At 42.4% G+C, this 14,208-nt stretch overlaps 1 protein-coding gene across 2 annotated transcripts in view; it reads right to left on the bottom strand.

Moving 5' to 3' along the window:
* Positions 1-6,380, bottom strand: part of smarcc1a (SWI/SNF related, matrix associated, actin dependent regulator of chromatin, subfamily c, member 1a) — a 39,011-nt gene extending 32,631 nt beyond the window's left edge. The window contains exons 1-8 of one of the 2 annotated variants that reach the window (XM_049584793.1): positions 6,140-6,380; positions 2,071-2,190; positions 1,886-1,971; positions 1,691-1,772; positions 1,296-1,388; positions 1,140-1,209; positions 915-984; positions 420-495 (exon numbers count right to left, since the gene is read on the bottom strand). In XM_049584793.1, the coding sequence (XP_049440750.1) occupies positions 420-495; positions 915-984; positions 1,140-1,209; positions 1,296-1,388; positions 1,691-1,772; positions 1,886-1,971; positions 2,071-2,190; positions 6,140-6,325 (783 nt within the window). In that variant the 5' untranslated portion in view covers positions 6,326-6,380. The remainder of the gene's footprint in view (positions 1-419; positions 496-914; positions 985-1,139; positions 1,210-1,295; positions 1,389-1,690; positions 1,773-1,885; positions 1,972-2,070; positions 2,191-6,139) is intronic. The other variant, XM_049584794.1, reaches the window with a different exon arrangement.
* Between the last annotated feature and the right edge of the window lie 7,828 nt (positions 6,381-14,208).

The raw sequence follows: 14,208 nt of genomic DNA, 5'->3' as shown, positions 1-14,208 counted from the left end.
CTTAGTTTACAGACGCAGAGTTTTTCTTAACGTGTTGAATAAGTCCTTATATTACAGACGCAGTGTTAATGTTAACGTGTTGAATAAGTCCTTATTTTACAGGCGCAGCGTTAACCTTAACAGCTTGAATAAGTCCTTATTTTACAAACGCAGTGTTAACCTTAACATGTTGAATAAATCCTTATTCTACAGGCGCAGCGTTTTTCTTAACGTGTTGAATAGTCCTTATTTTACAGACGCAGTGTTAACGTTAACGTATTGAGTAAGTCCTTATATTACGGAAGCATCAGCAGCAGCCACAGGCAGTGAGGCTAAAGATCATAATTCATACCAACTCAATCAAACTGACAGCTTATTCACTCCAAACATTTTTTCTTTAAGAAAACCAAATTATGTTAGAGGTTGAAGATGTCGCTCACCTTCCATGGTCTGTCAGTGCTTGGTGGCTCCTCCACATCACCATCCACCTCACTGGCTGACACCCAGGTATCATAGCTGACAGAACAAAAACAAAAGTGGGTCAGAACAACAACTTAAACATTTTATTAGGTATGAAAATAATTATCATATCAGGTTATTACTAAAATACGAATCAAAATTTATTAAACAGGTTCATATGAAACCTTTTAAACAAGAAAAAACATGACTGTAAAAATCTGGATGATTTAAAAAAAAAAATTTAATATGGAACAAAATGTTAGATTTGATTTAATGTTTTCACTGCCAAAATCAAACTGAGACTGAAATTTTTTTTTTTTTTTTTTTAAATTGTATACGACACTGTCTGGCCTCCCCCTCTTGCTCCTTGTAGTTGTTGTAGTTGTAATCATTTTAAAATGTCTTCCATGTAGGATGTTATAAATGTGACCAGATGTTCAGAGCTGGTTGGTCATAGATCAGGTTTATGAGCTTACCTGTCTGGAGACAAACCCCAGTGCACCAACACCTGTTTGTCTTTCCTCATGACTGGACGAAGCCACTCGTCTGCAGCACAAACACAAAAACCAAATATGATTAGATGAGATCTAAATCTGACATCACGTGTATCATCACATCTGATGTCACTTCCTTCTTTCTTCTCACTGGATTTATAGTTTGCGTTTTTTAAATGAATCAAAGTTTGGGTTTAGAGACAGAACCTTCTTCCTGTTGGGGTGGAGACGGATAAATGTGGTGGGTGGCTTTGGACTTGTCATCAGTGATGGAACCCTGGACGAGACAGAGAGGACAACAACAGTAAGACCGAGACAGGTGCTATGAGACAGAACCTTTTATTGGACAGAGTCAGGACTCACCTGGTGCCTCTTGATGATGTCTTTGAGCTTACTGGTTTGTTTCTGCTCCATTTCAGGCGACAGAAACACTGTGGGTCGAGTCAGACAGTTGTTCTACAAGTTACAGAAAAAAATGACGTTAGAACCACAGACAGTGTTTCATTATCAGTGTGTCATCATGTGTGTTTCATGTGTGGCATGTGTGAGTCAGCTCAGTTATAGCTGAAAACATCAGGAACATTAAAACATAAAGATTAAATCAAGTATAAATTTATGTTCGTAAGATAAAACAGTGAGTTTCTGTCTAATAAACTAAAGCTGTAGTTTTAAAAACTTTGTGTTTGTCTTTGAGCACGTGCACAATAAAGTTTATTTCACTAATCAACACGTGTGAACTGAGGCAGTCTGAGTCGTACCTGGACCAAGTTCTTCTCCACGTTCAAGAACATTTCCACGTTCCTGTCCATGCGGGATGGATTCTGCAGGTCAAATCTTCGCCTGTGTGTTGCATAAACAATAATAAGACATACAGTGAGATGAGGCTGCAGCAGCTCAGATAGTACATTTCATGTTTACATCTCAGGACCACCGAGGGCTAAAGGTCAACTCACCAGCCCTGCTCGCTCTTAAACTTATAGACTGACCCCAGGATGTGACAAAGAGCTCCACCCGCTTTAAAGTCCAGGAAACACTTTGCCTGAGAACACAAGACAGTGATGACATAACCTTTACTATAAAGACACAATAATATTTAATAATGTTAATATTTATTTATTAAAGCCAATCATGTGCTCACAGGAAGTTTGGTCAGAGCTGGATTATTGACTCTACGTCCAAACGCGTCCTCCTGGAACTGCAGCAGCTGGACCACCAGACCCGCCAGAGACTTACTGGAGGGGGAGTCGTTCTGGACGTACTGGGACCAGTAAGAGACAACACCATCAGTAACACACACATGCACACACACACAGCTGCAAGAACACTCATTCTCACACAGAGTTGAAAGCTGATCAGAAATAACAACTAACACCTCTGAGGGATCACAGACCATCAATAAATCAGTAAATATACTGTGATCAGTCAGACTGTCTGAGGGTCGATCAATTTATCACTTTCATTCGGTCTGAGTCTAATCTGCTGCTGCACAAGAGGTCAAAGGTCAGAGTCAATAACACCATCAGGAGGTTGCAGCAGACATCCTCCACCTAATGTTCACGTTCTCCACCCTTCAGGTCACGACCCACTCCTGATGTTATACATAAATACATACATACATATACGTATATGTATGTATATATATATATATATATATATATATACAATACAGGCCAAAAGTTTGGACACACCCTCTCATTCAATGCGTTTTCTTTATTTTCATGACTATTTACATTGTAGATTCTCACTGAAGGCATCAAAACTATGAATGAACACATGTGGAGTTATGTACTTAACAAAAAAAGGTGAAATAACTGAAAACATGTTTTATATTCTAGTTTCTTCAAAATAGCCACCCTTTGCTCTGATTACTGCTTTGCACACTCTTGGCATTCTCTCCATGAGCTTCAAGAGGTAGTCACCTGAAATGGTTTTCCAACAGTCTTGAAGGAGTTCCCAGAGGTGTTTAGCACTTGTTGGCCCCTTTGCCTTCACTCTGCGGTCCAGCTCACCCCAAACCATCTCCATTGGGTTCAGGTCCGGTGACTGTGGAGGCCAGGTCATCTGCCGCAGCACTCCATCACTCTCCTTCTTGGTCAAATAGCCCTTACACAGCCTGGAGGTGTGTTTGGGGTCATTGTCCTGTTGAAAAATAAATGATCGTCCAACCAACTAAACGCAAACCGGATGGGATGGCATGTCGCTGCAGGATGCTGTGGTAGCCATGCTGGTTCAGTGTGCCTTCAATTTTGAATAAATCCCCAACAGTGTCACCAGCAAAACACCCCACATCCATCACACCTCCTCCTCCATGCTTCACAGTGGGAACCAGGCATGTGGAATCCATCCGTCACCTTTTCTGCGTCTCACAAAGACACGGCAGTTGGAACCAAAGATCTCAAATTTGGACTCATCAGACCAAAGCACAGATTTCCACTGGTCTAATGTCCATTCCTTGTGTTTCTTGGCCCAAACAAATCTCTTCTGCTTGTTGCCTCTCCTTAGCAGTGGTTTCCTAGCAGCTATCTGACCATGAAGGCCTGATTCGCGCAGTCTCCTCTTAACAGTTGTTCTAGAGATGGGTCTGCTGCTAGAACTCTGTGTGGCATTCATCTGGTCTCTGATCTGAGCTGCTGTTAACTTGCGATTTCTGAGGCTGGTGACTCGGATGAACTTATCCTCAGAAGCAGAGGTGACTCTTGGTCTTCCTTTCCTGGGTCGGTCCTCATGTGTGCCAGTTGCGTTGTAGCGCTTGATGGTTTTTGCGACTCCACTTGGGGACACATTTAAAGTTTTTGCAATTTTCCGGACTGACTGACCTTCATTTCTTAAAGTAATGATGGCCACTGGTTTTTCTTTAGTTAGCTGATTGGTTCTTGGCATAATATGAATTTTAACAGTTGTCCAATAGGGCTGTCGGCTGTGTATTAACCTGACTTCTGCACAACACAACTGATGGTCCCAACCCCATTGATAAAGCAAGAAATTCCACTAATTAACCCTGATAAGGCACACCTGTGAAGTGGAAACCATTTCAGGTGACTACCTCTTGAAGCTCATGGAGAGAATGCCAAGAGTGTGCAAAGCAGTAATCAGAGCAAAGGGTGGCTATTTTGAAGAAACTAGAATATAAAACATGTTTTCAGTTATTTCACCTTTTTTGTTAAGTACATAACTCCACATGTGTTCATTCATAGTTTTGATGCCTTCAGTGAGAATCTACAATGTAAATAGTCATGAAAATAAAGAAAACGCATTGAATGAGAAGGTGTGTCCAAACTTTTGGCCTGTACTGTATATATATATATATATATATATATATATATATATATACATATATATGTGTGTGTGTGTGTGTGTGTGTATGTGTGCATATATGCTTATATATATATATAGAGAGAGAGAGAGAGAGAGAGTTCAAATGACGTTTTTCCAAACAACTTTTTATGTCGGGGCTTCGGGACACTTGGATCAGTACGGATGAGCAGTATGGAGATATTTTGTGGTTTTAATTCTGTGTTCCTGGACATTTTAATCTGGGGCGCCGTCAGCCATTAGGTGTGCAGTTTGCTGCTAGCCACTTCTCCCTCGGATTTCCGTAAGTGTTGTGAGGACTCTAAAACTTCACCAGAGCCTCCCTTGGTATATGGGTGAGTAGATAATAGCTGAATTTTCATTTTTGGGTGCACTATCCCTTTAAACAAACTAAATAGCCTTATGTTATTTACACAATGGCATGTCGTTCCTGTCTGTACATGGTCGCACATTTACAATCCTCCTCTGCTCTGTGTCACGCATGGCAGAGTTCAACAGCGATGCGCACACCCACACATGTGCGCGTGCACAGACAGACAGACAGACAGACAGACAGACAGACACACACACACACGTGAGCACAGAAGAGCGCAACCCGGGTCGCATTTTCCTGACCGACAATTATAACCGAGCCCGGCCAGGACCCGCAGCACGGCACTGAACATACAGTCTATGGAGTGGATCCTGTGTTGCGTTCAGATATTGTCACGTAACAAATTCCAGCACTTGAATAGGCTGTAGCACAACACAGCAACATGTCAAGTGCAAAGTCAAGTAAAATAAAGAGATAATTTTGGGGAAAAGAAATTGTTCTCTTCATGCACAAAACACGTACCGAAACCGAACCAAAACCATGGCTCAAAAATCGAGGTACGGACCGTACCGTGGGCTACCTGTATCGTTGCATCCGTGATGTATTCACAGCTGTAAAAATAACACATCTGCAGGAAATAGGGCGAGTCGAAGTATAAAAGACACAGGCTAATATCAGGTCTGTTCTATTTTTTAACAAGGACGACAGCTATGTCTGCTCTTGAAACACCTTCACCTTAGTTACAGATGCAAAGTTGGTGTTGGTGCACCAACCGGCGGAAATCTGTCTGTGGGTCTGACAGAAAGGAGACAGGAGGAGACGGACAGGAGGTGCTGGACAGGAGTCAGACAGACAGGAGGAGACAGAGAGGAGGACACAGGGGTGTTTGTGTGTCCAAGTCTGACCTGCTGTGATGACGTCATCACCTGAGACTCCTCAGCAGTAAACATTATGTGGAGACTGTCTATTAAACTGCGACTGTAATTAAAATGTGCCTGTCCATGCGGTGACGACATGTTTATCAAATGAGTACCGTGTAATTTCCGGTTGATTAAAATCATGTTTGGTTTTATTTGATCAGTTAAATCAGGTAAAGTGTTTGATTTTAGGTTGTCCCGTGACGAACACCGTAGTTAGCGCGTCGGGCCTTTGGCACATTACTGAGTTTCACTGAAACTTTGTATGAAAGTAAAAAACATGAATAAAACTTAATCAGTACCAGATAATGAATGAAACTTCCGTTTGTTTGTAAACATTTCCAATCCGGTAACGTGATTAATAACTGCAGTGAATGAGCAGTTAGCCTGCTAACGGTGAGCTAGCGTTAACAGTTTGGCTAAAGAAAAGTTAGAGTTTGATTAATACTATGCTAACACGAACACGAGCGTCATCCGTGACTCTAATAAAACGTAACGTTGGTATAAACCTCTTAAGGTTTGTCTGTAGCCGTTAACATTTACGTTTTGTGTGCTAACATTAGCATTTAGCTGTGATAACTGTTAGCTCTATTGTGCCAGCGGGACGCGGCGGGCCGAAGCACTGCAGCTAACTGCCGTTAGCTCGCTAACTCCCGTTAGCTCACCTTCTTGTAGTGCTTTCCGATCCACTGCCGCACCGTCTCCAGCTGAGATATCGTTTCTGAACTTTCCCAGAACTTCGTGGACGGACCGCCGTCTTTCTTCCGTCCCACTGCGGTCCCGCTGCTTACCGGGCCGGTGGCCGGTCCGCCCGATCCCGTTCCGCCTGCCGTTGTCGCCGCCGTCGCCATTGTGTGTTTTGTTCGTTGTCTTTCTTTCACCGTGCAAGTTTTCCAATGATATTGCGCATGCGCAGACGTGTTGCAATTTAAATCTCGCGAGTCTCGAGCACTTTAGGACTTATGGGAAATGTAGCCAATCGTCTCTATAATGTGGGTACGTCCCAAGTCCCTTAAATTTACTGCTAACCACCTAACCTAGCCACCTTACCTAACTGTTTAGTCCCTCCCACTTAGGAAAACATTTAAGGAGTCAGGAGTGAGGATTGCTGATAAGAGACATGAGATGGCCTTACTCTGAAGCGTCACGTAAAGCGACATCCTTTTCTGATGATGGCGGCACAGCTGGATCTGCTGCATAACGGAGCCAGCGTTTGGCGTACATCCCAAGTCCCATTATATTCGCTGATCAAAGCTGTACACCCCCCCCCCCATGCGGTCATGACTTTGGTCACACACTTTTGCATGTATTACCATTGTTACTGAGTCATTTGCCGAAGTTTGTCGCAATTAAAGAATGGTCTGTAGCCCTGCCACTGTGATGAGCATCATTATCATTCTTATTATCATCATTATTACTGTCACTATTATTAAATCCACTCGCCATCATTCAACAAGTCAGCTGCTGAGTGAGTAAGACATGTCAGACCTGTCAGTCTGCCTCAATCAATCAGTTTTATTTATAAAGCCCAATATCATACACGTACGTCATATACGTACAGAACAGATCAGCATAACAAATTAACAGTAATCCACATGACACAATGAGACAGAGAGAGAGAGAGAGAGAGATGCAGGACAGACGGTAATGACAGTAGCTTACAACAACATTAATGAAAGTAATAATATTAAGTAATATTAATATTAATAATTAATATTACATACAAGCTATTAAACATTATTCCACTCACATGACATGCAGGATAATTAATAATGGGCAAATGTGTGTGTGTTCGTGTGTGCGTGTGTGTATGTGCGTGGTGTTATATCAACACGTGTGCTGCACATTTAACAGCCACACATCACAGACAGTCTGCTGAACAACGCAACGGGTTGTGAATTACAACATGACAGTCTTGCAGGAAATATCATCAACGTTACTCTTTGTAGTCACGTAGGCATGTGAATTACAGCGTTTCGTTGCAAAGAATGCATGTAACGGGTACACTTGCGCTGTTTCTCCGCCATCTCGTTCAAATGAGCCAGATGTGTGTGTGGGGGTATTTATACGTCATGGCCTCAAGCTGAAAAAGACTTCCTGTTAGGAAGCTCTCGTGTTACCTTACTCATCGCACCTAACAGATCCCTCCTAACGCCTAACGCTAACTCCTTACTGGCAGGAATAAGAGACATGGGACAGCCTTAAAGATGGCGGACCTCGAACGTCTTCCGGTTTAAGTAAGGAGTTAGGAGTTAGCAGTATAAAATAAGAGACTTGGGACGTACTCTGTATGACAGCGACTGAAGAGTCAGAGCTTTTATGTAAGTCGGCGGCAGTAACTCAGTCCATAGGCAGCCCTCCCACTCTCCACTTAGTGCATGTATAGGTCCTGTTTGTGCATGTGTGTGCTTGAACCTGTGTGCAATTGACAACAAGAGTGAAAGAATTGAATTTCCGCTGGGGGATTAATTAATTATATAAAAAAATAAAAATATATATTACAGTGTGGAAATATTCTGTTAAACGTAACCCTAACCCCACATCACCCCACATTACCCTGAATCACCCCACATCACCCCACATCACCCCAAAATACCCTGAATCACCCCACAGCACCCCACATCACTCCACATCACCCTGAATCACCCCACATCACCCCACTTCACCCCACATCACCCCACATTACCCTGAATCACCCCACATCACCCCACTTCACCCCACATTACCCTGAATCACCCCACAGCACCCCACATCACCCCACATCACCCTGAATCACCCCACATCACCCCACATCAACCCACATCACCCCACATTACCCTGAATCACCCTACATCACCCCGCATCACCCCACATCATCCTGAACCACCCCACTTCACCCCACATCACCCCGCAGGACCCTGAATCACCCCACTTCACCCCACTTCACCCCACATTACCCTGAATCATCCCACATTACCCCACATCACCCCACATCACCCTACATCATCGTACATCACCCCACATCACTCCGCATCATCCCACATTACCCTGAATCACCCCTCTTCATCCTACATTACCTTACATCCCCCCACATCACCCTGAATCACCCCACATCACCCCGCATCAACCCAAATCATCCCACATTACCCTGAATCACCCCACATCATCCCACATCACCCCACGTCATCCCACATTACCCTGAATCACCCCACATCACCCCACATTACCCTACATCACCCCGCATCACCCCACATTACCCCGCATCACCCCGCAGGACCCTGAATCACCCCACATCACCCCACATTACCCTGAATCACCCCCCCATCATCCCACGTCACCCCACATTACCCTGAATCACCCCACATCACCCCACGTCACCCCACAGGACCCTGAATCACCCCACATCACCCCACATCACCCCACATTACCCTGAATCACCCCACATCACCCCACGTCACCCCACAGGACCCTGAATCACCCCACATCACCCCACATCACCCCACATTACCCTGAATCACCCCACATCACCCCACATCACCCCGCATCACCCCACATCACCATGAATCACCCCACGTCACCCCGCATAACCCCACATCACCCTGAACCACCCCACATCACCCTGAATCAACCCACATCAACCCACATTACTCTACATCACCCCACATCACCCTACATCACCCCACATTACCCTGAATCACCCCACATCAACCCACATTACCCTACATCACCCCACATCACTCTGAACCACCCCACATCACTCTGCATCACCCCACATTACCCTGAATCACCCCACTTCACCCTGCATCACCTTACATCCCCCCACATCAACCTACATCACCCCACAGGACCCTGAATCACCCCACTTCACCCCGCAGGACCCTGAATCACCCCACTTCACCCCACATCACCCCACATTACCCTGAATCATCCCACATTACCCCACATCACCCCACATCAACCTACATCTCGTCCCCCCTCACACAGTTCCCGGAGGATTGGTTGTGATACTCTTGAATTATGAGGTTGGTGGCTGATTTCCATCAGCTGTACCCTGTGGGGTCCGTCCCCGTCTGTTGCTGTGTCGTACCACCATCCAGTCTCCTTCATAATTGGAAGCCATGATGGAAAGGGATTTTTTTGTTATTCTATTGCCATAATTGAGGGTTTATTTATGGATGTGAGTGTTTATAGATTTGGGTATGTGAAGGTGAGTATTTTTATCGGTTGTGTTTTTTAGAGTGTAGGTTTATGACTGAATGGTAGTTATTGATTTGTAGGTATGAAGGTAAGTGTTGTCCCAGGTAAGTGTGTTTGTGTAATTGTTGTTGATGTATTTATATGTGTGTTGTAGAGAATAAGTATTTCATTCATTCATCTTCTAACTGCTTCATCCTCTTGAGGGTCGCGGGGGGGCTGGAGCCTATCCCAGCTGACACTGGGTGAGAGGCAGGGTTCACCCTGGACAGGTTGCCAGACTATCGCAGGGCTGACACATAGAGACAGACAGCCATTCACACTCACAGTCACACCTATGGACAATTTAGAGTTACCAATTAACCTAGTCCCCCAATCTGCATGTCTTTGGACTGTGGGAGGAAGCCGGAGTGCCCGGAGAGAACCCACGCTGACACGGGAAGAACATGCAAACTCCGCACGGAAGGGCTCCCACGCCCGGGATCGAACCGGCAACCCTCTTGCTGTGAGGCGAGAGTGCTAACCACCACACCACCGTGCCGCCCCAGAATAAGTATTTATGGTAAGTATTTGTTTGTTGATTTTTTTTTTGTATTTATATGTGTATTGATTGTAGTGTGTAGGTGGAAATGCTTGAGCTTTTAACAGAAAGTGATTATGCATTTTGTTGTTGTTGTGTGAGTTTGTAAATGTTTTTAACTCAGATTTAAGGGGAAATTAAATGATGGGGAATTAAAAAATAAATTATTGTTGTAAGTTGAAAAAAAATATAAAATGAACTGAAATTGGTGCTTAAACAAAAAATAATATTTGTAACAGTGGCGGCTGCTGGTCTTTCAAACAGGGGAAGCTCACTTTAAGTTTACATCATAAAAGTTGTCATATTGTAGCGAGGCAGTAACTTATAAAAGGAGCATTTAATTGAAGCTGTTTTTCAACCACACTCATGCCCAACAAGTCCTCCAAATCAATACGACCAGCGCAGGTTGTATGTACCCACCCTGGAATACGACCCAGAAGAGAGTTTCCTAAATTAGCGCCCCTACCGGCCGCGGGAGGGATCGGTTACACAAATCATTTTCGCCCCTTGGCATTATGGGTTTTTATGTTTTTGTTGACATCCTTTTTTGCAATGGCGGACAGGCTAATGAAGGTAAGTAGTTAGTTAATATATTTATAAAACGATTTGAAAATGATGTAATATGTAATTAGTTCTTTTTTGTGTAATAACGCTGTCTCTAGTAACAAAGATTACGAGTAGCAAGGTAACGCAAGCCTGTATTCAACCATTTGGACGTTAAATGACGTTATTGTTGTCCAAGCTAACGTAAATTTAGCTTAAAGTTATCTGAGGAAAAGCTAACTACCGCTATGATAACAAACTATGTAGAATATAACATGAAGTCGCATTTTTGCGTTGATTCAATGTGTACCGTAGTAACTGCGATTCTCTTTACTACTTGTAACGTCAGTTAAGTATGACGGAATCACGGAATAACGGAGACGCAAATGAGACACCCAATACAAAATATTGTGATGTGTAAAACTGGGCAGGCCTGTTAACAAACAAAGTATGTTTCATTTTGGAGACCGGAAATAAGCGGCACAGATGTTGATGTTATTTAAGATGAGGTGATGAAGTAATGGAAGAAGAAATGGAAATTAAATGTTAGAGGAATGATGCTTAATATTCCTCAGCACGTTAGATGTTGTACAGATAAAGTCAGAGAGGCCAGACTGAGATGGTTCAGACATGTGCAGAGGAGGGAGACTGAATATGTTGGCGGGAGGATGCTGAGGTTGGAACTGCCAGTCAGGAGGCCTAGAGGATGACCAAAGAGGAGATTTATAGATGTAGTGACAGAGGACATGAAGTTAGTTGGTGTGAGAGAAGAGGAAGCAGAGGATTGGGTTAGATGGAGACAGATGATTCGCTGTGGCCACCCCTGAAGGGAACAGCTTCCTCAAGATTTCTCTGTATGACATTTTATCATAAACACAGTGTGAAACTGTCTGATTGCTGTAAGTATAAATATACTTCAGTGACAGCCAAGCATGAGGCTACATGATGTATGGATAGGTGGATGAATGGTGATGCCTAGCACTAAACATTTTTGAGTAAAAATGGACTTGTATAGGGCTGGACATGAGGCAGGTGTTCACATAGACATAACCAGGTTTTTTATGCCTCCCACCTGCCTTTCTTTGTGCATATACACTCCAAGTATGGATCCTACACACAGTTTTATAAGTGTAAGTATAATATAATGCACAAGCTAGCAGGAGCCTGGCTGTGACATCAGAAGCACACATCTCTGCACTGGTCTTCTGCTCTGATATTTATAATTACCTCACATATCCTTTTATGCTTTCCTGGATGAGTGAACAATCACTTTTCTGCACTAAGTTTAAAGAACACTTGCCTTTCGTAATAATTGGTGGAAACGGAAATTTATGTCGTCTATGTGTCTGCTCATCTATCTATTCTCTGTTCTGACACCAATAATAAATAGAACTATGTAAGTTATGTGTACTAAAAGTAACAAAAGGCTGCAGCTTCTGAGCCTTGGTGGCTTTCATGCCCCCTGTGCATCCTTGGCATTACATTGTAGCTTGATATATTGGATTTACAATCCAGTATTTCAGGTGAATGTGTTGACACAATTTCTCACCTACAGTATGGATGAAAAAATACCACCTATCCTCTGCTTACAAAGCATTCTGTTCTAATCATTATGATGTTTTTTGCTACAGATGCCTACTCTAAAAGACTGCCATCATTGCAAGGCAAAAATCGGAGTGGCCTGCAAAAAATGTCAGCACTGTGAGGCGAAGCAGCCCTATAAAACAAAATTAGAGGACCAAAAAAAAAAAGTTTTCCCACGATTGGAAGGAGCGGCAGCAGAAAAACTGCAGCATCAATAAAGTATATGATGCCACAAATCTACTGGTAAGTGATTTTTTCACGCAAACATTTTTTTAAAGTAAGTAAATTGCCGCATATATTCACATCAACATGCACATTGCTTTATTTCTGCCCAGGATTTCAACATTCATCCCTGTTTGATTGTAAAAGACAATCTCAAATTCTCAGTTGTAGATGATGTGCAAAGTACAGATCAATGGCTGATACGCGTTAGCATGAAATTTTTTTGCTAACTAAATGGACATGACATAACGTAGCTTTGCGCAACCAGTATCAGTAAAACATTTATTTTGATTTTTATGTTTTGTTTTTTTTTCAGTTTGCCTAGCAGGATTGCAGAAAAAACACCAGCTTGATTGTGTTGAGACTTGATAGATGTTGCATGGACCAAGAAAGAACCCATTAAATTTAGTCGATCAAATTTATAGTGCAGATACAAAAGTTGTGTGTTGTTGGTTGTTTTGTTTTCTCTTTAATTTGGCAAATATTTCAAGATAGGGCATTTGCCCCTTATTGCATAGAAAAAATCCAGCAGATAAGAATGATAAGATTAACACCTTTCAAGAGCATGAAGTAGAACTGCACTCAAAACAGTTCTTGTCTCCACCGAGTACCAACAGTCCCCTTTATATTCACTCATAGATTCCACCCTCCTAAATACACCTGTTTTTTTTTTTTTTTTAATTACGATCCATGCATTATTGCCTGATAATTTAATTAAAATATTTTAAAAAATTCCGCAACAAAAGCTCATAGTTAATACTCTGGGCCCAGACCAATTGCTTATGTATGTTTTATAGAAATTTGTCCATTAGTTTCTGTGTCATTCAGCACACTGATCAAACAAAGATGAAGGGGTAAAAACATAACCTCTGTGGTGTGTGTAGTAAAAATAGTACAGTAGTATCCTCAGTAACGGCAAACCTATGCAGTTGACCAGAAACATAGTAGCTATCTTTTGTTCTACATTTGATTAGTTCCATGTGGTGTAATAGTTCATTTGTCATTTCTACTCAGAAACTATTTGTTGTTACTTAAGTTCTTTGACTTTCACTTCTCTGCCTGTGAAGCAAAGCATCAAATGCTAACATTATTAGTACTCTGAACTTAGTTTATTTTTAAGCTGTATGGTTTTGCGTCAATTTTATTGCAGCTCCACAAGTGGGAACTACTGGAGCGACACCCAATCCTCCTTCTTGCCAGGAGAACAGCAAGGGGCTTTTTGGCAGAGTGCTTCTGTCCATGGCAAATGGACACAGATGATGCCAACGATGCCCTTCACACAATAAAGAGGATTTATGAAAGTCTCTTGAATGGTAATGTAAACAAATGCGCATGGAAAATTTTAAACTATTTATACCATTTATGTGTCGAATACCTACTCATGAGTGAGTATGAACAGTTTTGTTTAGGAAGAACATGGAGGTAGTTATTAACCAGTCTGTGTGTCCTCACAGTATAATATTTATTCTTGATTTTTTTCTGTAGTGGTAATATCACTTTCACTGGTGCAGTCAGAAAACAACAAATTGATATTTTTATTCAAAAGTTCATTAACAGCATCTCTTTTAAGAAACAATGTCTCCATCTCTCCAAGTATTTTTTTAAGAATTAAAGTTAGAGTGTATGCTTACA

This window comes from Epinephelus fuscoguttatus, linkage group LG8, assembly GCF_011397635.1.
Source record: "Epinephelus fuscoguttatus linkage group LG8, E.fuscoguttatus.final_Chr_v1".
NCBI classification, from domain to species: Eukaryota; Metazoa; Chordata; class Actinopteri; order Perciformes; family Serranidae; genus Epinephelus; species Epinephelus fuscoguttatus.
Note: the sequence above shows the minus strand (reverse complement) of the source record. Positions and strands in the feature narration are given on the sequence as shown.